The 25,908-nt window shown below is 33.3% G+C and overlaps 1 protein-coding gene across 4 annotated transcripts in view; it reads left to right on the top strand.

The window, feature by feature from the left end:
* The window catches only part of CNKSR2 (connector enhancer of kinase suppressor of Ras 2), a 255,645-nt gene that overhangs the window by 122,011 nt on the left and 107,726 nt on the right, over window positions 1-25,908 (top strand). For 2 of the 4 annotated variants that reach the window (XM_024739453.1, XM_024739452.1), the window contains exons 8-9: window positions 163-231; window positions 15,878-16,024. In XM_024739453.1, the coding sequence (XP_024595221.1) occupies window positions 163-231; window positions 15,878-16,024 (216 nt within the window). The remainder of the gene's footprint in view (window positions 1-162; window positions 232-15,877; window positions 16,025-25,908) is intronic. The other 2 variants (XM_024739455.1, XM_024739454.1) reach the window with 1 other exon arrangement.

The raw sequence follows: 25,908 nt of genomic DNA, 5'->3' as shown, positions 1-25,908 counted from the left end.
GTATATCAAATATTAGTAACCATTTTTGCTAGTTTATTTTCTTGAAGATTATAATTAACTCTTGATCTAATTTAAAAGGGTGAACTTACTGTAGTGTTTCCATAGAGGAGAAATGACTGATAAAATTTATGCTCTTTATCATTTCCTTTATGTTAAATTTAGTCACCTGCAGATCGGTGCAAGAAGATCCATGCTGGTGATGAAGTGATTCAAGTTAATCATCAGACTGTGGTATGTATAATTACCTTACAAGTCAGTGGGAGGCACTAATATAAAGATTGCCTAAAGCTTTGAAAGAATACCAGTGGAATGAAAGGCCTGTTTGTGTACAGAATAATTGAATAGCCTTTTAAAAAATAACTGACTATTTTTCTTAATTATCCGAAGAAATGTAAGGCATAGTTTTAAACGAACATGAGGAAATATTGGTGGTGGCTGAGTTTAGATGTACATTTCTATATGGACAGGTGCAGGATAATATTACCCTATGAACTGGGGTGATCATTTTGGAATAGAAATTAAAGTGACAGTGCATACAAATTCAACCTTTTCTTGATATAACTTTTAAGCTTCATTTTATAAATTATCAAATTACCTAGTAGATATGTTTTGTAACAGCACACATTCATTCATCTACTTTAACATTGATTTGTTCATTAAAGTGTCTGGCAGATTGGTTTATTTTAATGTCAGTTTTAAAATTTTAAATTGGAATAGCTGAATTGGCTTTTCATTTCCCAAAAGAGGACTATAGTTTAAGTTTTAAAACTATTGGCACTTAACTAAATAAGTTCATAAAATTTTTTTGCTCTATGAACCTCACAACTCCCTTTCTAGCTAAGAATGACAGTGGCATTCTGTGCCTATGGTAGATTTCCAAGGGCAATTTTTCTTAATCTTAGATTGAGAAAATGAACATCATCTGATTTTCATTTTGGACTATTTTCTGTCTCAGTTGATCTATCTCTGCCAAAATAAAGTATAAAGTTTTTTTAAAAATGAAGTTAAAATTTAAATAATCTGATTATTGATTAATAATCCTCATTTTAAAAGAAAGTGGTTTTTTTTTCCTGGTAAATATTCTGCTTATGGCTCACTAACTCTTCAGAGTGAGTAATTATTTCCTGTTGTACCTTTAAACTAAATTTGGTTTTGCATGTTCTAGTCATAGAAGAAAGGCTGTATTTTGGGGGTAAGAAGACTCATGTGAAAAGTCTGATCTTTCTCAGTGATTCTGATATTAAGGCAGACGCTATTTCAATTTTGGTTTTGAATAAACTGAGAAGTTTGTCATATTTTGGAGAGGCTCCTGAACACTGATAATTAAAGTTCTGATGTTTCTTCAATGAGTTCGTTATCTAAGTGAATAAAAGTTAATGAAAGTTTGGAAAATTAAATGTGTGGGTGTAAAGTTAATACTAATTATTGTTAGCTAATACTAATTAATGGAGACTATTGGTAATCGACAGAGCCTGTCTACACTATGACAGTTTTGATGATAAGTTCTCATTACTAGAAACTATACAAAGCGATTGTCTTGAGTAAAGTTTCTTGTCCCCTAGGATGAGGATTTGGGGCAGTGGGATAAAGCAGCTGCTTCTTCTAATGTTCATGCTGCCTCCATTTCTACAGTGTGACCTTAACAAATACGACATCTGTTGGATAGTTGGGCCTATTTCCAATTGGTCAATTCTAAGAGGATAGAGATCAGTCTCTAATGAAAAATTGTTAAAATGATACTCTTTGTGGAGCAAAGATTCTCATGTCTATTGTATATGAAAGTCTTTAAAAGACTTCAAGTGAACTAATAAAATCTCTATGGATTGGTGATATTCATATACTGTGAGAATGTGTCAACACATCTTTGCATCACAGGAATATTCTAAAATATTAAAAACTGCACAGAATGATGGTTGGGAGAACTTGCTTTCAGTTTTTGCTCTGAAACTGACTTACGGTTTTAAGTGAGTCATGGTAACTATTTAACTTTATCTTTTTAATAATAATAACCATAGCCAGCACTTACTGTGTTCTTACAGTGTGCCAAGCATCATGTTAAGTAGTTTACATATTTTATGGCATTTACTCCTCACAATAATCCTATGAAGAAGGTGTAAGTGGAGATTGAATGATTATTTAACCCACCCACAGCTCAAAGCTCACTGACTACAAGGCCCATGCTCTTACTTCAGTTTTATTATACTCCCTCCCCAAAGTCAAATTATAAAATTATCAAACAAAAGGGGAGGAATTCTAATAATCCTGTAGGTAAACCCCAGGATTCAGGGAGAGATTACGTGGAGCCAGGGGTAGAGAAGAAGAGAGGAAGTGAGAATTTACGTAACTGGGGTAGGTTCAGCTGAACTGAAATTAGAAGTGGGGTTGAAATTTCACTTGACTGCCACTTCTTCACTCACTCCTTTCCTTCAGATAGACAAGATATGTAAAACACAATGCCAGGCACACATTAGGAGTTCAACAGAAACTAACTTTCCAACCTCCCTTCCTCCCTTTTTTACCTACTACAACAGTTGGGCCAATTGGAGCCCAGTTCCTTGACAGACTGCTACTACAACCTACAAATTGATTTTGGATGATAATAGAGACATTCTCTGTCAGGAAATTATGTTGAAATCCATGAAAGTAGCCTTCCTTAATAATGTGATCAATTACCAGATTGTCTTTTTTGTGTTCAAGTAGAGGCATAGTTGTGCAAGAATGGTACCTTTCGTTAAATGCACCCTACTCTGTCCTCTTTTTCTTGCTATTGCCTGCATTGTGGTCTGTGCAGTGCTTTTAACTTCTTACCAGACAATATACAGAGGTGGGGAAATGGACATTATCTGAGTTTTATTACTACAAAAGGTTTGCTAGGTTGTTAAATTAGCTGAAACAAGTATAAGTTATTTGCAGTCTGCAATTACCCCTTCTGTCCTTGTGTTCATAACCAGGGACATTAGGGGTTGGTTATGATATAATAATTACATTAAAGTATGGCCTAATACATTTGAAATACATATTTAATGATATTTTAATCCAGTAATTAACTGACCAGGATAGTGAGATTTTGCCAATATTATTCTATACCAATTTAGATTCAATAATGAAAAGAGTAATGTTCAGTTTTATATTTTGAATGTTATTAGCCCAGTTAGTAGTTTTCTGTAATTCTAAAATTTCCTACTGCTACAGGTAGTAATGTACAATATAAAATTTGATAACTTTTCTTATTATAAAATACCTAAAAAAGCAATGTGAAATTTTTCCCTAAGAGTCTGAGAAAGTTAAATAATCACAGATGAATTCAAATACTATTTTTTGAAATTGCTAGTATGGTATATCTTCAAGATGTCCAATTAGATGTGTGTGTTTGTGTGTTTCTAGTTTGCTCATTTTTTTAAAAAGTACATTTTCTTATTTGAAATGAAACTGGAAGTCTTATGTCCTTTTTCACGTTGCTATATTCTTTATTATAAGTGGCTTTTAAGCTTTTCTAATCAACCTACTTCTGTGGCTGAGAAACTGTGGCTGCCAGGTAGGAAGAAGAAAAAATCATGAACATCCAAGCAAAGCAGACTGAGTCCTATTGCATGTCTTCCCTGCCAGTGAAGATCCAACTCCTCAAAGGCTGCTGGAATCTCCCAAGATTTTTTCCACTTCATCTGCCACTACATTCCTCTCTGGGAGATACCTCGGCATAGTTTGAACCAACAGCTCTGCCCTCATGATGCACTTTTAACACTTTTTTTTTTTTTAGCTGATGAGACTACTTATAGTTATTAAATCTATCTGGGCATATTCCTAATGAATCTGTTAAAATTTCATGTCAATGCTGTTTTTGGTGTGTAAGTGTTATAAAGATTCTATCCATACTAAAAACAGATATTTTCTTCTTAGGAATATCAGTTGAAAAGAGTGGGGTATGTGATGGTTGAATCCAGCATTTGGAAATCTTTCCTTTTATTTTGTGTATATACTAAAACATATTCACTATTATTTTGGAAGGTCTTCTGGAGCCTGGTGACTACATTATGGCAAGAAATGGTTCAATAGATGGGGCTATAAATCCTACTGGGAAATAACTGGGTTGGGATAGTCAAGAAGAATATAGACTACAACAAATAGGGTGTTAGACATTGATCAGTGAGAGATGGAAGATGAACACTGTAAACTAGTGTGTTTTGTTACCCCCAAATGGTAGGTACATGGTTGCTGAACAAGAATGCAGGTGATGGCAGAGGGGGTGGGGAGAAGGGAACAAGTTAAAGGACTATTGAGTTATCTCAAAAGGTCATTCTAACTTCATTTATGTAACTCTCAATGGCATCTCCCTTATTCTCTCTTATTCTCACTCTAGTCTCTCATTTTTTACTCTTTCTTCACCCTCTTGTTCCTTCAACCCCAGAACAACAGGCAAGTATTGTTTGAAAGGGAAACCAATGTAATCAGAATGGATGGAGAGTGTGGTGAACCATTAAAACCCAGCTCTCCCTTTCCCTCCCTCTCACCCTACCGCCCTGCCCCTGGACTTCAGCAGGAAGGAAGGAGTGGCTCATTGAGTGGAATCAGTACCACAGTATTGGCTAACACTGATGTGCTTTTTCTCTCTCTCTTTTAATTTGTTTAATTGTTGTCTTTATTTTTTTAGGTTTTTCTTCTAATTCAGTTTTCTTCTTCTTTCCTTTACCATCCTCATCTCTTCTCACTTGACTATTTCTCCTCCATTCTTCACCTCTTTCACGTTTTTTTTAAATTCTTGCCTATTTTCTTCTGTTCTCCTTTCTCAAAAGAGAAAGTATTTATCTTATAATTCCTTATAACCAAAATATTGAAAACTGAGACCTCAAATGGCAGTATTTGCGGTGCACCTCCTTTCTTATTCCTGTAAACACAAGATGTTGCTGGAATGCAGAGATTAAATATGTTAGCATTGTGTTTAACATATTGCTTAATAAATGGTTATGATAATATCCTAAAATAACTCTGTTAGGATTCTAAGAAATTGGTATTCTAAAACAGAGCACATGAATTGTTTTCTTTTGGAAGGGAGAAATATCACGAAGAGACACAACAAAAATTGAAAGAAATAATGCATCATAGTTTTCAGTTACTCATAGTAATATTTTATTTCAGGTTCTACCTTATGTAGTATGTCATTTATGAGATGGTGGTAGATTTTTTTCTTTTATTTTACCTTGAATATCATGGATTTGATGAGATGTGTGGAAACTGGTTTTGAATTGCCACATATTGATATGTTATATATTTTATTTTCCCTAGAGAAATCAGTTCATTACTTTATTATCCAATATAATATTTTATGATTTTTCTGTCATCAAACTAAAATTATCTTAAGTCTTTATATAAAGGAGATAAGTTGTATGATACCTTAATATTGGTAACTTCCTGTGAACCACTTTATTTTTTCTGCAGATCTCTGCATCCTGATTTCTTTCTTATTTATGCAGTTCTTACTAGCTTCACCAGGAAAAGACTAATTGGTTTTAAACATGATTAACGCTAATTTATTTTTATTATTAGAAACATCTTTCAGTGTCAACGTACAGTTAATATGGTTTAGTTATTTTACATGGAATTTTAGAAGGTTTCCATATTAAGTGATTATTTTGTATGTTTCAAATGTATCTGTTGGCTGATGTTCTTACCAGCTCTGGCTTATTAAGTGTGCAACTCATTTGCATATCAGTGTCAATAACTATGTCCCTTTTCCTACATCTGTCAGAAAGGCAAAAGTTGGCCAGTCACAATTCCCTGATTTACTTTCTGTCTGTAGTAGGGGTGGGCCATTAGTAGATAACAGTTAACTGCCTAATGAAGATAAAAAATTATTGCATGAAAGGGAAACACATTAGAACATCATAAAATAGGAAATTCAAGAGATAATTAAAAAGTCTCACATTCTTTTCAGGTTATTTAGCCCTAGGATTTAAATATGTTTCATCCACTAAATTAATATTCTGATCAGCTTGGTGGCTGAAATTTTAGGTAATGTAACCACTGATCACTTTCACATTCCCTTTCATCTTATTACTCTAATACTGGGCAATAAGGGGAATTTAAAATTGAGACAAATGGCAAAGAGAGTTCACTGTGGCCCCATTTAGAGCTGACACTGAGTTACCTTTTTTGTCTGAGTTGTTGCATTTCTGATAAAATGATTTCTAAAGATAACTTCTACAGTGAAAGTATATATAACCATTATGGAAGTTCTTAAACTAAAACTTTTTATTAATAAAGATGTAGAATGCTGTTTATTTAGCTTTATAAATGCATATATACACATTCTTTGGTTTTGTTTTGATAAATATAGTCATCTATTGCAATATTTGCTAGTATTTTCAAATACACATATCTGTTAAATGTCTACCAGTAAATAACATTATAAAACTTATTCATAGAAAAGCTGTAGATTTTTAAACATGTTACTTTTTGAATACTAGGGCTTTGGTTCCTTTTAATTATGTTTTTCGTTTGGATTCCTAAATTAAATTTAAGCTGAATTTTTTCATAAGTATAGACTTTCTTTTATTCTTCTCAGAATTCTTATAAATAGGATCTGTAGATTTTTAGATAACAATGCTTTGTTTCATCCCTTAGCTTTGGTGACTAAGACTCTTTATTTTAAAATACACGTATCTCCAATGTCTTTGCAAGGAGAACAGAAATGAAACATAGGAAGGAATGGCTGAAATGTAATAATTTCCATATATATGCAAATACAAAATGGTGTTAAAATTTAACCTATGCAAATATCTTTATACAAATTTTAGTTAAAAACCTGTATTATTGTGGTTCTTTTAAAATAGCTTACTGATTTTGGGGGGAATGAGGTTCTGTGATATGACCAAAGATTCATCCCCACAATCTTTCACTGTGATGTGATTGTCTTCCTTCTCCATGTCTCCCTAGCAGAGTCACTCAATTTTATGTTTTGGAGAAGTTAAAGAATACCATGAATGATAATGAAATAAAAATAAAATGGGCTTCAATTTAGTTTTCTATAGCATATACAAATGTAAACCATGAAGCCCCCCAAATAAACTTTTGGCCTTCAGAGGCCAAAATATTACCAAATAGTGTACTGAGCTGGAAGAAGGGGGAGAGAGCGGTAGGTTCAAGATGCTAAGCTATACCCATAGTTTTTAAATCAGCTTGCCACAGAAGCAGAGATACCAGTAATACAAAGGCTGCAGTTAATATAAGTGTTAGGTAACAGGAGATAATGCAAGTAATAGGATATGGAAATGTATCACCTTTGGTGAAAACATTGTGGGTGATTTATAGAACTTAATGGAAAAAATTATGATTCTTATTTTCTTCCTCCCCTGAACTTTCTCATGAGCCAATCAAGAAATTCTGATTTAACCCTCAGAACTTCTTGGTTACGGAGAAAGACTCCTGGAAGATGGTGTACAATAGGTGAGAAACAAAGTACTAGCTTCTTGTAGTCTCCAAGTTGGCTTTCTCTCTTGGACTCCCTGTCCATCTTCAGAAGTGAGAAACTGTGTTCTCTATGCTTTCTCTTTAAATATAACACACAGACACAGACACACACACACACACATTATATATGTGACTGTCTGTGAAACGCACATGAAAATATTAACTACCAAAACATATGTGTAAATTCAAATTGTGAGCAGCTCAACACGGTCCAACTTTTACAGTAAAATTAAGCCACATAAAAAACAAATGCTTTGATGTATGCAGTCTTATTTCACTGGATAAGTGCCTTTTAAAGTTAAGGAGACTGTGAGGTGAAGAGTGGCTCAGTGAATAAAGACATAAAATTGTGGAGTTTTTCCTCTAATGAAAATAAAACGTTTTAATTCCCATATTCCTTCTTTTCGAATGTTTGTTCCTTTCATGTTCTCCCAAGATTATCTCTTCTAATCATGTTTGTAAAAAATATCAGTACTAAGGTTTTATTTAAAATAGATAACACCTTGGGTCATTTCTGAATACTCTGAAATACCTATTTAAATTACTCCATGTTGGAATTTAAGGTCACTTTTTTTTTGCATTTAGTTACTTAACCAAATGCATACCTTTCAGCTTATATTTCTTTATATTTGAACCGTAGGTAATTCTCTGTTTCTATTCAGTAAATGAATGATTGTGGAAGAGCAAAATTAGGATATCTCCAAATATACTATAGTTTAATATTGTAAGACTTTATCACTAGTATTATGTGAAAAAAATAAATTTAGGTGAAGGTGAAGTTTGTAGATTGGTACTCAAATTTAGTAGTTCTAGGATCTTTGAAAGATATTGTGTATCAAAATTCATTACTTCTGAAATGTTTTAGTAATGCAGGGGAACAGAGCACTATGATAAATATCTCAGCACCAAAAAATTTGGCAAAAACAGTGTCATTAGTCTCAGGGTGATGGGTTGTATATTGAATTAAGTCTCTTCAGTGCTTTTAAAAAGAGAAGAACGTTTGGGTATAGTGTGACATATCATCAGACATTCATATAGGCACACTTCAAGTCTCTGAAATTTCCTTTGTGAAGAGGTATCATTTATACATTACAAACTGTTAGTAAGAGCCAGTGTATACACAGGAGCGTGTGTAATTGTTAATGAATGAATCTGTTACTTTGTCTTCTGAAGGATAATAACTTTGAAAATCTTTTAAGAATGTCCTATCTTCCTGCTTGTATGTGTAGAGATGTTTTCTTGTAACTCCAAATACAGTTGTGACAAAGGTAAAGGTCTAAATTGATAGACTTACATTCTTACCTTTGTTTTTTAACTTTGCCTACTTGGGGCCATAGAGTAGAGATTCTTTTCATATGTTGGTCAAATAATTCACCAGCTATTGTTTCGAAATCAGACAGGCTAGAGAAAGTCCTAAAGGGGTCAGAGACAACTTCTTCCCTCTATGTACAAAGAGGAAAGGAATAGTGTCACCTCTTCAGCACCAACCCCAAAGTCTTTTGTGCATCTAATCTGAGCAACCCATTGTCCAAGGACCTGCCCACTTATGTTGTGTTAACCCAAGAACCCCTGGTATCCTCTTCAGCCTGATCAAAGCAATTACAAGCCCCATCTACAAGAAAGCAGAGCCTCTGGCTTTTAACTCTTGGGATACCTTAAAAACTTTCTTGGACAATTTTAATCCTATTTGTGTTGTATATAAAATGCATTTCAATGTCCAGGTTGGGGATTACATTTAACTAGTAAGACTTGCCATTGTTTAGGGACATTGACTTTTGCTACCTGGATAATCAGGAAGATAATATTAGTAGTTCGGCGTATGTGAAAAGCAGGTCATCTTTAATAATAAGGCATATTTTGTGTAAGATGTATAAGTGGGTTTTTAAAGGTTCATTCCAATCCATGAACTTAATGTGAATGAAATATTCTGTTAAAATATTGAGAAAGAGAAACTTGGACTATGTACAACCACTACAAAATATTTTTCTAGAAGAAAACTTTCCTAACCGTGTTTATATAATAATAAAGCAGAATCTTTCTATGACAAATAGCAACTATATCCACGGTTATATTCCTTGTCATAAATCACTATGACTTTAGGTCTGAAGTATCCAGGATATAAATACTGTTTTTTTTTCAAATGTTCATTTATAAGAAAGTTTATTTGGTAATTTGAGGGAAACAATGTCTATTATAGCTTTAGTATCAAGTATATTACATTTAGAGAAAAATTTAAAACATCTTGGTTTTACATACAAAACTGAACTCCCTTTGGAGTTTTAAGGCACTTTATTGTCTCTGAAACATTTACATTCTCATGTCACCATATCGTTTCACTAGTTGAATTATCAACAAATACTGATTAAGTCTCTGCCATTTGTAAGGCATTGATTGCAGGTATATCCAGACAAATAAGACTCAGTTTTTATCCTAAAAAAAAAAAGCCCTCAAAAAGTTTTGTGAGGGTAGTTGGAGGCGGGGGGTAAGGAAAAATAGGTAACTTTAATAAGAGGCAGTGCATGAAAAAAATGCCACTGGAGAGGTACAAACAGTGTACCATGAGATCACATGAGGAAAATAAGGTTCTAGCTGTAAGAGGCTTTATGATGGTACTGCATTTAATAAGTGCCATTATGGATACGTAAGATTTTATAGGTGGGAGAAAAATTGCAAGTAGAAGGAAGAACGCTTTTGCAAGGATATAGCTAGGGAGAAAAGCACAGTGTTCGAGGGGAACATAATACTAACTTCACCAACTCTTCCACCCATACTGAACTACCGAAAGTTGCTCAAACTGGTTTTACCTTGTCTCACGGCTTTCTTCACTCCCTCAACCTCCAGATCACCTTCACGTGTCCAATTCCTAAGAAATTCAGCTTAGACTAATAGGAAACCTTCCCTGAACCCTCAAGAATGGGTTAGATGCCCCTTTGGGAGGCTTCCATTTCACCCTGTATCCATTCTATTGACGTACTTCTCTTAATTTATTGTAAATGTTCATTGACCTGCTCATCTCTTGCCTGTTCATTATGCTTTTTTTTTCTTTTTTTTTTTTTGTGATACGCGGGCCTCTCACCATTGTGGCCTCTCCCGTTGCGGAGCACAGGCTCCGGACGCGCAGGCTCAGCGGCCATGGCTCACGGGCCCAGCCGCTCTGCAGCACGTGGGATCTTCTGGGACCGGGGCACAAACCCGTGTCCCCTACATCAGCAGGCGGACTCTCAACCACTGCACCACCAGGGAAGCCCCATTATGCTTTTTAATGAGTCACAGGTTGCACTGCAAGTACCATTCTATCCATAGTACATGGCACACAATAAATACTTAGTGATTCTATAAGTTATAATAATCTTAAAAACATAATAAAATATTCTAGACATGAGCAAGTCACTGCCTTCAAGACAGTCGTTGTCTAGTATAGCTGTTCTTAAAATGTGGTTCCCAGACCTGTAGCCTCAGCATCATTTGGGAACTTGTGGAAAAAAAATGTAAATTCTAGGGCCCCACCTCAGACCTACTGGATCAAAAACTCTGGGGTTTCCAGGAGATTCTAACACATTCTGAAGTTTCAGAACCACATTAAAGAAAAATAATATGAGACAGCTATGGCCATATTGGCAAAGGACCTATTTGAGGAATTGATTCTTTAGTTAGGCCTTTGGAGAGCTTTTCAAAGGTTTTGAGGGGAAGAACACTTCTATACTGTAGCAGTATTTTGGAGCTGCAAAAGATCAGAGTAGAAAGAGCCGGTAGGACTCTGTTTTAAGTCTAACAGTCAGGTATCCAAGCCAGAAGTAAGGCAGTGAGAGGAAGTATTAATTGCTAGAATCTATTCTTTAGGATACATGTGGATTAAAAAGAGGGGGAACTGTCAAAGGTGACTCCATACTCAAAACTTGAGAGGATGATAGGGAACTTTCTGTTATTGCTGTTGAATGAGAACAGGGAGCTAAGTTTGGTTTTTAAAGTGTTGCATTCGTTTGAACTACCACTACTACTATGTTTGTAATCTTGGCCAAGAAAACTTAATCTCTTTTTGCTTCAGTTTCTTCACATGTAAAATGGGTTTAATTGTTTACTTCCTAGGGCTGTCATAAGAATGAAAATATAAGTAAAAGGAATGTAATATAGGTAGGAAGAATCTAGCTTAGTGAATTACTGGTGCTTGATTATTCAGTAGCTATTAGTATGGATGAACTGAACTGTTGGAAATATGTCACGAGTTCTTGATAGGGAGCAGGGATGGTTAGAAAGATTTGGGATTCATGCAGCAAGTTGTTAGTGGAAGCTCTGGGAAGAGAAGAAATTATTGTAAGAAGACAGCATGAAATATTAGGGGTAGAACACTTAGCCTAGAGGAAATACCTGCATTTATTGGTTGTAAGGAGGAAGAAAAGATGGAGGACAAGTAATCAGAGATGTGCCAGGACCACATCCTTTTACTAAAGCTCATCTGTTGTCATCTATTTGCACTTTCCTACCCATTCTGCGTATTAGAGTTGTAATGTATTGTGGTTTTGGAAGTCTAATCCTTTAGCCTGTGCAAGAATATTTCAATGTCTCTTTTGGTGTTGAGTTCACTTTTCCACAAGTCAGCCAATTCCTTTTTGGATGTCTTTGATTATTAAAATGTTTTTCTTCATATGTATCCCAAACCCATTATCTCTTAAAGTTTTGTACCTTATTTAATTCCTTCCTATGTTAGGATCCCATTAGCCTCCCTTCTTCCTTCTTTCAAAGCTCCCTGTATCTCCTTGTACAGAAAGACTTTCATTGCACCCAATGTAAAGAATACTTTACAATCATTTTTCATATTACTGTTGTATCTTCACATGGCTTTTAATTCAGGTCTATCACACTTAATACTTTAAAATCATAGCCAGAAAGTCAAATGATGAAATGGAAAACTAATCTTGAAAAATGATTAACACGCATTGATATATTTTACCTATTTTGACGTGTATGTACTGTTACATTTAGCTCCGAACACGGGGCTCCCAAATTTCTTGAAGTTGTAACCTGTATACCTGCCTCATTTCATCATACCATCTACTCATGTCCCCCTATAATCTGTCAACCATAAATATCTCAATAACAGTTAAAGAGAAATAAATTTATTTCAATAGTTCATTACACTTCATTATACGTTCGAAGATATGTGAAAGTATCACAGAACCAGAGCTGAGAATTATTTTTCCTGGAGCTCTAAGACCATTCCATATTTGCCCTTGAATAAAACGTGGTACAACCCAATAAATGGGGACAGTTGTTAAGAATAATATGCAGTAGAAAAGATAGAAAGTAATGAAGAAATGATCCAAGTCAGGGAGCTTGAGAAAGGACTAAGGAAAAAAGGATTATTTGCATGAGAGGCATGTTGTCTGGTTGCTGTTTATATGTATACAAGTACTGGGATGGGACTGATATAGCTAAAACCTACCTGTTATTAAGGAAAATGTTACACATAGGCTCAGAATTACTCAGCCAGCTTCATTCCTATTCAATAATTTCCACATGAACCTGAGTTAACACTTAAGTGAGGTATCTACTGAAATCGTTCATTGAATAAAAAAAACAACAGATAATGTAGTTCTTGACTTAACTGTGCACAGTTGAATAATAATTTTGTTTTTCTTTTGATAATTATATAAAAGTATAATGCACAGAGCAGATGTCATTTCCCCATCACCACCTTTTACTGTTTTAAATAGTGTTATCTTTCTGGTTTTGTTCTTTTTTGTGGGAATTTTCCATCCATGACAAACAGTCCTAACTAGATACTTCATAAAATTCACGATTTTCTGACTGGAATATTACTATTCATACAGTAGGTCCATTTATTTTATTGATTTTATTGTTTATAAAAATAACATGTTTATTGCCAAAAGTTCAGGAAATAAAAGAATAAAGAAGAAAATATTTATTGTAGTCTGTACTCCCCTTTAATGTAACCATTGTTAATGGTGGTGTATAGCTTTCTGTGTTTTCTATATTTATATAAAATTTTTTACAAAAGTAGAATTGAAGTACATTAGCTATTTTTAAACTTTTTTCTACACAATTTTTATACCCCATGCTAATGGGAATTTACATAATGTACAGTTTTTCATTGGTTTAAACAGTACTGCAACACACATGTTGCACATTTATCTCTGTGCTCTTATCCAGTCATTTTCTTTTGGCAGTGAAAGTAGAATTTGGGAGTCAAAGTTAAATACTTCATATGGGTCACTTTTTAAAAGATATTGCTAATCTTATGTTAGTGAGTGTGGGAAGGCTGATGAAAAAGTAGTAAAGTTATATAATTTTCTGCCATTAAGTAACATTCAGCTATAAAATTTAAGAGTAACCAAATTATTACTTTCTCATCAAAAAACAATTTCACTTTCTCGTGGAGAAACAATTCTGGTTTTTGGAATTGTGTATTCAAAAAGAGCATAGCGAAACTGTGAAAAAGCAGGATGAATCAAATTACACTGAACGTTACACTGGAAAACACCATCTAGCCCTAAAATTTTCAACTAGTCACAATGATTATGTCATACAAGAAAATGGAAAGAAATTGGTGGGTAGAAATCAATGTGTAATTCGTTGTCAAGAGTAGATAGGCTGAAAGAGGGGTACAGTCATCATATTGAGTGCTTTAGTATAGTTAGCAATTATTTGAGTAAATAAAGTAAATGATAAAAAGTGGTTATACTCTTTGTATAAACACTGTGTTTTCTCCCTCCAAACCTGGAACTCAGAAATCTGCTCGCATATTTTTTTTGGCGAGCAAAATGAATACTTGGATTTGATCTAACTTTGCTTTGACGCTTGGCTCATAGAAATGGCTGTAGGGACACCACGTAGCTATCAGAAGAATCAGAATCAAAGTAATGTACCTTTGGGGACATAATAATCTCCACTTATATAGAATGGGAGACATTTGACCAGTTCCATTACTGTAGCTGATCCACATTAATGTGGTTTTTCAAAAAACTGGCAGCCTCTTATTCGTGGTAGGCAAGTATCATAATGATCATTTTGATTCATACCTGAGACCCCTGAGGTTTTAAGTATTATAATGTCTTGCTTCTTTTTTGTCCTAACTCTTTCTCTTCACCATCACTCAGTTCAGCTATAGTAGAGGTTACAGTTTAAATGAATGGTCACTCATATAAACTAAAGTCTCCCATTCTCCTACAGTGGCTGTGGTCCAGAGTACCTCTTCATCATAGTCTCTGGGATCTGTGCTTCTTTTGATGCAAGTGCTCATTCTTTACAGTTTGAGCCTTATTTTCCAGGCAAAAACATGATGAATAATAGGCAAAGGCACCCATTCCCTTTCATTTAGGTACCTAGGAAGAAACTAGATCACTGTCCAGACCATTTGCTAAGTCCTGCTTGCAATCCAGGATAAATTTTGACCCAATGTATTTGTATAAAACACCCTGGAAAATTCTAATCCATTAGTGTTGGAATAAAAGGTTATTCTCTCTTTTAAATGTGAAGTGTATTTTTTAAACCTTGGAATAATAGATATTTTTAATGTGTTTCTTTAAAGCATACTTCTAGGATTTCAGATAACTGCATAACCAGCATGTCTTAAAAGCAAAGTAACAAAAATTATTCTGTGTTCAAAAATTTAAAAGGATGATAAGTAATTTAACATGGATAACAGTAGAGCCAGGTTTCAGGACATTTATCAAGTACTTCTGTTTAATTATACAATATGTTTTGAGGTGATATTCAAATAAAATGGCTTCATTAAATTTAGCACATTATATTTTAAGTTTATAGGGTCTTTTGGAACACATTTCCAATAGCTGCTGCATTAGAGTAGCATTACCTTGTCGTTTCTTATTCTATCTTTATATCGTGGTTAAAGGTTTATTTTATTGATGCTGTCTTCCCCGCTCAGAATGTTTCCTTGGTGTGTCACTACCAGCTACTGGTAGTATAATGTCAGTCTAACTTAGGGACACTTATCTCTAAAAGATGGTGATGAGAAAGCATGTGGTGTAGTTCTTAAGCTCAGGACATTGCCAAATCCTTGTTTCAGGCATGTGGATTTTTAAATTGTTACTTGTGAACAAAGCTTGGATCTAGACCTTGTGCAGCATTAATGATGACATAATTTCTTTAAATTCTAAATTACTCCATTGGTAGGACACCATTTTAGTCTCTGCTTAGACTGGTAAATGTCCATTATGTTATCTCATAATGATATGGACTCTAAATGCAATAACATGGTTAATCAACTCAAAAATAAAATTTCTTTCTTGAGTTTATATCTCCTGAAAATTGATAGGATGGTACACCAATTATGTGATTTTCTTTTTTTTTCTTACTAATCTTATTAAAGGGGGAGAACATTAAATCTTTGAATACTGTACCTCAATTTTATTGTAATGATTTTGCTGGTTACCAGGTGGGGTGGCAGTTGAAAAATTTGGTGAATGCACTACGAGAGGACCCGAGTGGTGTTATCTTAACTTTGAAAAAGCGACCTCAGAGCATGCTTACCTCAGCACCAGCTTTACTGAAAAATATGAGATGGAAGCCCCTTGCTCTGCAGGTAATGAAGCTTAATCATAAGTCATACACCATCATTTTAGCCATAGATTATCTCAGTAATGCTTCTTTATTGTGCCTCATCTCAGCAGCATATGGATTAATCTTGTATGCTTTTGAAAATTTGTTTATGAAATGATCTCTTCACAGCTTATCCTAATAGGCTTAATTGTGATGAAATCTCAAAGTTACTATAATTAAAACCCAAATGATAGAGAACTCTGCCTTAATTTGTAAACATTTAAAGCATAATTCCCAAAAACCACAAGTTCTTTGAAGCCAAAATGTGGATAGAAATGAAAGTGAGAGGTTTCACTTTGTGATACAATCTTCTATTTAAAAGTTTTACCCACATATAATTCTTGAGGAAACTAGATGATAGTTTATAGAATTTTTTAAAAACAGGTCATGAGATAAAACATAGTTGTTTATAAACAGTAGGTAAAGAAACTTTTGATAGTAATTAAAATGTACCTATTACATTCTTCCTGACTGATCATTTTTCTCTTTTCTACCATGTACGGAGGCAAAAATAGGGAAATTGATGCGTTAGAATTTCTGCATTTTTCTTCAATGTGAAACGTCACTCCAGAATTACTCTGGATGTCAGTAAATTACATTCATTAAGAACCAGAGGTATCTAGGAAGTTATAAAAATATTATTCTGATTGATAAAGACAAGGAAGTAATACATTTTCTTCCATTTCAGTCAGGCTATAATCTTCAAACATATCATAGAAGAAATTCTTGTTCTTCACAAGACCTGCACTTTTAAAATAGAAGACCATCACCTTCCATAGAAGGTTAATTTTTAAAAATTAAAATTGCCCATTGAAATAGAACATTGCCTGTTGTTCAGATTAAAAAGAAAAGCAATAAATGAAAATGCCATTGTTATCACTGCTATGTAAATTGTTGTTCTATATTAGTAACTTACACCATTCTTAGATTTTTTTCCCTAAAATCCTAAATTCTTCATTACATATGAATGGCCTTATAGATTATAATGATTTCTCATTGTTTAAAACTTTCCTACTTCTTGGCCTCAAAGTTGCATTATGCTTAAGTAACATAAAAACATATAAAATATACTAACATTAAGGTCTTTAAATTTTTAATGTGAATCTTTCTATTTTTCAAATATACGTAAAACTGTATTTTAAAACTATATTAATATGTCCAAAAGCATTTGAAATGCAGTATATGTTTATTATCAAAGATTTTTGGTGATCATTAAAGTTGAGAGATCAGTGTTTGGCTCATTAATTCGTAGATTAGCAAATCAGACCTTCCCATCACATCATTTTATTTTCTCGCTGCATTATAAGTTGCTTTGTTGTTCCACTCTGTAGTTTTCTATTGACATGTCTTCCCCAAAGATCCTTCTTCAGAGTCCAAGAGGTGGGAACCCTGAAGAAGAGACCCCTTTCAGCCATTAGGTTTCCTTCTCTATATGTGTGGTTAAATTTAACAACTTCTCTCTAGTACCTTCTGTTTCATGGTGAACACCAAAAAGACACTAGTTTCTTGTTGATCCGTGAACTCTATTTGAGGGAATATCTCTAGAAAATAAATTGGTGATTTGGTCCTCTTTTAGTTTCCTTTCCACAAGCACAAACTGGAGAATTAAGGTAATGACAATATCTAGTTAAGAATCACTTTTATAGGAAATGCTGAAATAATTGAAAGACCTGCATTTTTTTTTTTGCTACACATACATTTGGTGTGTGTATTCAAAACTAGAGAACAAAGACTTTAATTTTTTAAATTACTCTACATCATTCCTTAATTATAATTATAATAGATGTTTAAGGCACTGTTTCTAGTTTCATTCCTAAATGCCAAGAAATGTGCCTCGTCAGATCACTACTTATATTTATTCCTCATTGCCTATTCAGTTACTCTGAGTATATTTGTAAATTTACTTTTTCGGAATGCTGAAATCAGAAAAAAAGAAAATCAGCGTTGACATAAGTGCTTATATGATGTATTGACGTTTTTGTAAATTTGTTATTTCAACTGAATTTAGTTCACCTAAAATGTATTGTCCAAGTTCAACGCCTTATAGATAAAAATACTATTAGTGGGGGCAGGGGAGGACCCTGCTTTCAACTTCTTTGAAAATTGACTTTTTACAGAGCAGAAGGAAGAGTATTAGTTTTGATTAAATACTTTCAAGTGGTGGTAAAACAAACTCTTAGGAGTAAGGGCACTAGATAAGTACTCTAACATACCACACCACCAGCACCAAATCTCCCTGGAATCTATTTCGAAGACCTGAAATTGTACCATTACAGAGTTCGTTTTTGATCTTAAGGCTTTGGCTTGTGCTAAAATGCAAAAAGAAACCAGAAGCATAATGGAAACTATGTGGTCAGAATTTTTAGAGGATGTATACAACCAAAGATGGACAAAACTTGAGGGTTCGCTTCCAGAAGGGGAAAAATCAAAGAAATAGTGGGATGAGAAGGTCTTGCAGGCAGTTCTGGATTCTTTGTGACTTTGCCTGAGGCCACATATTTTTCCTAGTGGCTAAGAAAGGACCTGGGATGTGAAACATAAGTGCTTAATGTAGCAACAGTCCTCTGTGCAGACATAAGTACCATTCTTACTGTATTCCTGCTTCTGGTATGTGTATGGGTACGTTGGAGCTAAAATGCCCATTAACTCACCTAAATATAAATTTTCAGTGTCCGAACCTGAGGAATTGGACATTAGGTTATTCCTTTTTTCATAGGCTATACCAATAGTCTACTAAGAATTATTTAAAATAGAGTTTACAAAAAGAAACAATCTGTGGCATTTATTTAACCTCAATATGTCTATTTTATCTTATACAATACCAGCCTTAGCATTTTCAGATAAAATATGGCAAAGTTTGTATAATGGGGAGGTAGATGCTAATACATGCCTCTAAAAAAAAAAACAACTTCATTCTAACAAAGGAATAATTATTTTTTAAACTAATAAGGAAATAATTTGTACCTATACAACTAAAACATAACCTTATCTACCCTAAGGCAGAAGATTTTTGAGGAACGTCACATGTTTTAATGGAAGTTCTAGAGCAAATAGTAGCTTCTATTATTAATTAACTGCAATGATAAATTTTAATTTGGATTTTCTTTTGAAAATCATTCATGGAATTATAGCCAAATAAGCAAAAGCATACAATTCAACTTCATGCTCACAGAGCAATTTCATTAGTACATTTCATGAAATTTGGCAGCTCTTTTGTTAAATTCCTGACTTCTCAGACATTTTGCAATAGAACTGAAAGACTTAAAGCTACTTTAGTCAAATACTACAAGCAGATTTAATCTGGACTTGAATTCTCTTGTCATCGGCACCCATTCATATATAGTAGAGATGTTTTACCTGAGGTAGAATCTTTATTCTAAGAAAGCAAACTAGCAATTCCTTGCTTTCTGAGAACTGTTTTTAAAACACGTCCTTAGTAGCACCCTCTACTAATGTCCTGGATTTTGGTAAGCATGGTGATTGCTTATGGTCAAGTTCTTCCAATTCGATGACACAAATCCTGGGGAATTATGGATAGACCTCAGTGTATATTTTTTGATGTTTGTGGTTTTAAATTTAGTGCGCATAGGTCACCAGCTTGCACGGGTGGTGTCATTTTCTTCTTACAAGAGATGTATTGGGAGAATTAGCTGGACACTGGCAAGAATGTTGATTGAAATCATCACTGGGAATCAACAATTTTTAAAAACATTTAGGAGCCCAGCTTTTTTTTTTGGTGAGAATGCATCTCAAAAATAATCACTAAAATCAATGCTGGAATTCGATATACTGATATAGGTTTCATTAAACACATTTTGAGTATAAAATGATATAAAGCTGTATCATTAGAATTGCTCCTAAACTGTTCTAATCCATAAGTCTCTTAAATCGATGTGATAGTTTCTTGTGTGGTTTTTGTGCTTTTCACTTTAAATTTTATTGCTTAGCATTACCTTGATGCCATTTTTACAGGATATTTAAATTAAATAAATTTGAGCAGAAAAAGAAATGGAAAGCAAATAGTTATAGGAATCAATTTTGTCTTTCAACTGGTGTAATGACTGAAGAACATTAATTGATTGTTACATTTCAAATACATATAGATATGAATGGTTAAAGTCATTCTGTAAAAATAAAAAACGTAAGCAATAATAAAATTTATTTTAATATCAAAGTTATAGGTTGGGGTGACTGAAAAAACATTGGTAGCAAAGTTTATATGTTTCTGAGAGTTTTGTTTTAAAAGCATGTTTTGAAGAGGAAGACAAATAATATTAGATATGACACGAGAAGAAAATAAGTTTTAACTAAAAATGTAACGTGCTGACTGGGAGGCAGAAACAATTATATGTTTTACATGCTCAAATTAGTAAATAGCTGCAAGCAATTGTCACATTACATTTTTGTTCACCAGTGTTTAAGCAAATTAATTAAAGGATCTAAATCACATTTGTGTTTTTCAACCAAATGCTTTCAAAATGTTAACACTGACTACAAATAATCACCTAAGATGAAAAATTATTTTTAGTTTCTTTGTTCTTTAGCTTCCTATTTCTTTAGTTAATTTCCTAAAAATGCTTACTGTAAATTGAAAAAATTGCAAGTCCAGTTTTAGTGTTGCAGTATCAACTATGCCAATAAGAGTGGACAGCAATAAATACACTAGTGGTAGTTTCAGTACAATGTGCAAATTTTGATGATTAATTGGAAAAAGCCATTTTGTAGTGTGACTCTAAAGTCTATATTAGTTGTACATTGGGTAACTACATACTTACTTTTAGGCCCATATATCTATTTTTAACTTATATAGATATAGCTTCCTGATCAAATATATGCTTGGAAAAAATGTTTGTTTTCTTTGTAGTCTGATAGGAAAGGGAAGGTTACATGCTTAAAAAAGAAGACTCAAATCTTTTGTATTTATAACTTTGGATTCTAGAAAAAGCTGTGAAAAAACTGAGTGCGAGAATTTTGAATACAAGTGTTTCTCTTGCTTAAGCTCTTTTCACATAATTTACTACTTAAGAAAAGCTTACCCAGGAAAAATTATGCCCAATAATTTTCCAAATTAGATCTAACATTCTTTACATGGTCAAGAAATTTACAAGTTTGTATGCAACTTCTTGCCTCCCAAAATCCAGAATACATTTTCTCTGGAGCATTTGTTTAGATGACTCAGAGTTACTAACATAAAACAATATTTTGGTACTTGTATTGGGAATTATAATAAAAACGTGTTTAAACTGAATAAGGACTTGTGTGAATATTCTGTGCTAGAATAATGGGATATTGTGATCCATTTGAGTCTGTGCTTATTCCCAAGAGTGAATAAAATAAATGGCTAGGTTTTATACTTGATGTAATCATTCATATTTCAATGAGTATTTTCCCCCTGGAAGACAAAGCAAACTGTGATATTTGCATTAGTGAATTTTAGAGATAACTACATAATGTGTAACGCACCGTTTTAATCTTCAACATGGGGGCTGTCTTTATGTCATTGGTTTCATTCAAGACTTTATATAGCTCTATGAAAGCTGGGTCACTTACCAGATAGAGGGACAACTAAATTAAGGTACGCTTGCCAAGAGTTGTTAAAATGTAAATTGTTTCAAATAAAACCTTTAACATCAGATGTCGTTTTTAAGGTATAGACGTTCTTTTCTCATAGTCTTTAAAACCATAGTGTTTTCAGAGGTACATTAATACCTTCCAGGTGTGCTCAGTTACCTTAGAGATGTTAGAATCGGGGACACAAGGAAAAGACCTGAGCCATCAGAGGATTTAACGTGAGATTTCAGTGATCCCTTTCCAAAGCTGAAAATTTTATTTTATAATAATCACAGTCTCCCGATGATGTTTAAATTGGATGAGTAGAATATTATCACTATAGTGAGTCATCACTCGTGATTCAGAGGAAGATTTGTGCCGTACCATATTGTGGGATACAATTTGAAGGTATTTATATAGTTTAAATGGACAATATGAAAAATGTATGTGTACGTAACCTAATAAATTTCTGAGTCCTGTTCACAGTAGTAAGTTATCATTAATTGACCTAAGGTTATAAATGTATATTTGAAGAGATGTATATGATCATTTTATTTAGGATTTGGATATTTTAAGAGATGCATGCCAGTGCCCCCAAAATCTATCATAGATTTATTTTAGAAGAGTAACAACATATGTGCAAAATATGTCCTCCCTGTTGGAGCCTCATTGAATCTGGAAGGAAAACTCTATGTCAGTAGGACCATTTAGATATGAAAAATAAATTTTATGGCAAGGTCTTTCCAGGAAATAAATCCTCTTGGATAGAATCCAAAATGGATCCATATCATACTTGATTGCATACCATAGTGGCTCAAGTTATACTGAAGCTTCATGCTTACTTGAGTAAGAAGATGCAGTCTTAAAATACCCTTGTATTTTATCCATAAGTGATGAAAGCTCTTAATTCTCTTCCTGTGCAGATTTTACCAGTTAAGAGAAAGAATCAAAAGGCAAAGTGGTAAAATAAAAAATATTACCCTTTAATTCTATTTTTTTCCTTATATTGGAAATTCTTTATAGTACAACGGTAACTACTTTTCTTATACTATGTTATGAAGAAATGATTAAAACTAAATCTTACCAAGGTAGGAAGAACTATCCTTCTGCACTATTATACTTACATATTTAGGTATTTTTTCTGAAACTAAGGCATATGTCTATTAAATTTTGAATTAAACGCTGAGAACTTTTTTGATTTGAGGGAGGCTGTATTTGTCACTTTGTGTATTTTCACGTACTTGTTGGTTATCGGTAATAGGTGTAATTTTAATGGCACTTGTTACAACTAGGAATTTCTCACTGATAATTTCAGCTACTAGCATCATTTATTCTGTGCTTGATTTAGTCACATTTTGCCTATCTTTCTAATATTCTTTAATGCCTTCTTCATTCTTTTAGTCATTTAATTTTGTACCCTTTCAATTCTTGTCCAGAGTTAGAACATTTTTAAGACGTTATAATTTTAAATTATCACAAATTTCCTTTGGGGTTAAGTAGCTATTTCCATTTTCCCATGAAGCTTCTATTTTACCATATTTTATTTTTCCATTGCCTAATGTCTTTTTTTAGATGAGATTCTCAAGAATAATGTTTACTTTTTAGCTTGGATTAGCTTGACAAAAATAGTACAATTAGTAGACAAAAATACAATGAATATATTTAGTATTTACTATGTGTTTTACTTAGTACAGGCATACTTGATTAGCCAGATGATATCTGCATGATAAACCAGTTTAAATGGTTTCTGTGATTTACCAGTTAATAAAATAACTAGCCAGTAAGAGTTAAACAACAGGATTGACTAATTTCTTCTTTCTCTGAAAGAAGTTGTTTTTTTCAACCTCTTCAATTAATTGAACCAGCTGGCACAATCAAACCTGTTATCTGTTTAAGCCTATCTAAAAGTCTTTTTCTTCTACATTTTTGCTAATTTAACTAACTGTGTTAACTGAGGACATTAATAGCAACTCCGTGTTGAAAATAGAAACCTAGAGAAAATATCAATTTGAAGGAAGTTGACAAGGCTAATATTTAAACTTCCTGGAAGGGGAAGGAACAAGTACCCTAAACAGACAATCCTGGTAATAGTCCAGACAGAATAAAATATTTTGTTGGTCCTTACCTCACACTTCAGAGGTATTTAAAATATACTTGTAATCATTGACTACTACTTCTCCTTTTTTCTTCCTTCCTTCCTTCCTCTTTGTTTGGGGAGGGCAGGGATAGGTACTAACCAGGAGAAATTACCTTTAGTTCTACAGGTGGTAAAATAAAAGGAGAGAAGTCTTCAAAATAGAAGTAGTGACCCTAGAAAAGAAGAAAGAGAATAAAAATTTGTTAGATTATTTTTTTTTAATGCTTGTATTTTTAGAACTTGTTTTTAAGTTCACTTGTAGTGTTAGGATATTTTAAAATAAGAGCATATTAGAGCATTTTAAAAGCATACTGAATATAAGTTTTTCTCTCACAGTGCATCTGTTACAGAAAGTTTTGGCAAGAAATGTACTGTGTAATGAATGTTTTCTTTACATTTCTATGATGATTAAATATTGGTTAGACTTGTTCTTTAATGTCATTTGTATTTAATACCAAGATGTCCTGACAGAGAGGAAACAATGATAAACAGAGTCACATCACAGATCACTTGATCTAAAGGTCCTATCAAACCTCATAAATATACTACCATGTGTAAAATAGATAGCTAGTGGGAACCTGCTGTATAGTACAGGGAGCTCAGCTCGGTGCTCTGTGACAACCTAGATGGGTGGGATGGAGGGGGAGTGGGAGGGAGGCCCAAGAGGGAGGGGATATAGGTATACATATAGCTGATTCACTTCAATGTACAACAGAAACTAACACAACATTGTAAAGCAATTTTACTCCAGTTAAAAATAAAAAAGGTCCTATCATTCAAAGATCTGTTGTAGAGGCATGTAATACATCCTTAGAAAGAATATAATTCTTTATTTCCTCAGGCTTCATGGTGTGCATCTGTACAGGTAACTCTTGATTACCTATATAAATTTCAGGATTTCCCATTGCCAAAATTTTTGTTTCTAAAAGACACGCATAGTTTAACTGGATGCTATTCCAAATCAGCATAGTTAAACGTAATAGTCTTTACTGTGTACTTTCAAAATATATCAAAATTCCTCAACATGTAAACTTCCTGACTATTTTTTTACATCATATAAGATAGAATACTGTAGAGTCCCAAAATAAATTATCAATTATTTTTCCCTTCTCTCTCTCTTTCTTTAATTTCTATTTCACATAGATTAAAACTTAACCGTCATTTTGGCAGGATGTGTGATTTCAAGCTATTAAGGTGAGCTGTGTAAAAAGGAAGGTCAAAAACCATGAACTGAGTCATAAACTATGTAGCCTACCCCAGTGACCTACATTGTACATTGTATTTATGCTTGGATTTTTGAACAAATTTTGTTTATCTGTACAAAAGTATTGTCACAATATAAAATAGTTGTACTATGCCATTTTTTGAGTGTCCAGCAATACGTGTTAAAGTAATAGAACTATGGGTCTATTATAGATATGCTAAAAAGTGTTTTCATACTGGCTAAAATGGCAACATCTTGTCATGTGAAGATACAGTTAATTTTGTGATCATTATTTTTGTTTGCGATTGCATTAAAGTTCTTATTTTTTAATATGTTATTGTATATGTAGCTAAGCAGTAAGATCTGTAAGATAAACATGAAAATTTGTGAATTTTAGTTTCACTTTAGAATAATTTCTCAAACCACAATATCATTTCCAAATGCTGTGACGTTTAGAATTGGGAGTGCTCGTAAGTTAATGCATCCTGATGTATTGCTTAATTCAGTATATAGAGAATCTTAATTTTTAAAAAAACTTATTTAATACATAAATACAGGCATGAAAATGAAATCTATAGGTATGCAACTAAAAATTATTTTAAACAATGGTAAATGTGTGTGCCTATGAAAAGTGAAATGATTGTGTCACACTAATCACCATACTTTTGAAGATGTACCATAAAATGACTTGGAGAAGACAGTATTGTTTACATTTATGAAAAAAGTACATTTTCCTAGAAAATATTCTCTCGCATTAGCCTTTCATACTCCATTTTTGTAAACTTTTTTGAGAATCTGTCACATTCTACTGACCTAGGAGTGTAATGTATCTTTTTTGGGAAACGTTATGAATTATCTTTCTTGTACACCAGTCAGGATGTGAGTGAACTAATTTTTTGGGAAGTTACTCTTTATTACCTTTCTTTCAAAAGTGGGATTCTAACAAAGCAAATTTAAATATGTTTCTGACTGTGAG

Source organism: Neophocaena asiaeorientalis, unplaced genomic scaffold (genome assembly GCF_003031525.2).
Source record: "Neophocaena asiaeorientalis asiaeorientalis breed wild unplaced genomic scaffold, Neophocaena_asiaeorientalis_V1.1 scaffold194, whole genome shotgun sequence".
In the NCBI taxonomy this organism is placed as follows: Eukaryota; Metazoa; Chordata; class Mammalia; order Artiodactyla; family Phocoenidae; genus Neophocaena; species Neophocaena asiaeorientalis.
The sequence above is the reverse complement of the archived record's forward strand: the minus strand, read 5'-3'. Positions and strand labels throughout refer to the sequence as shown.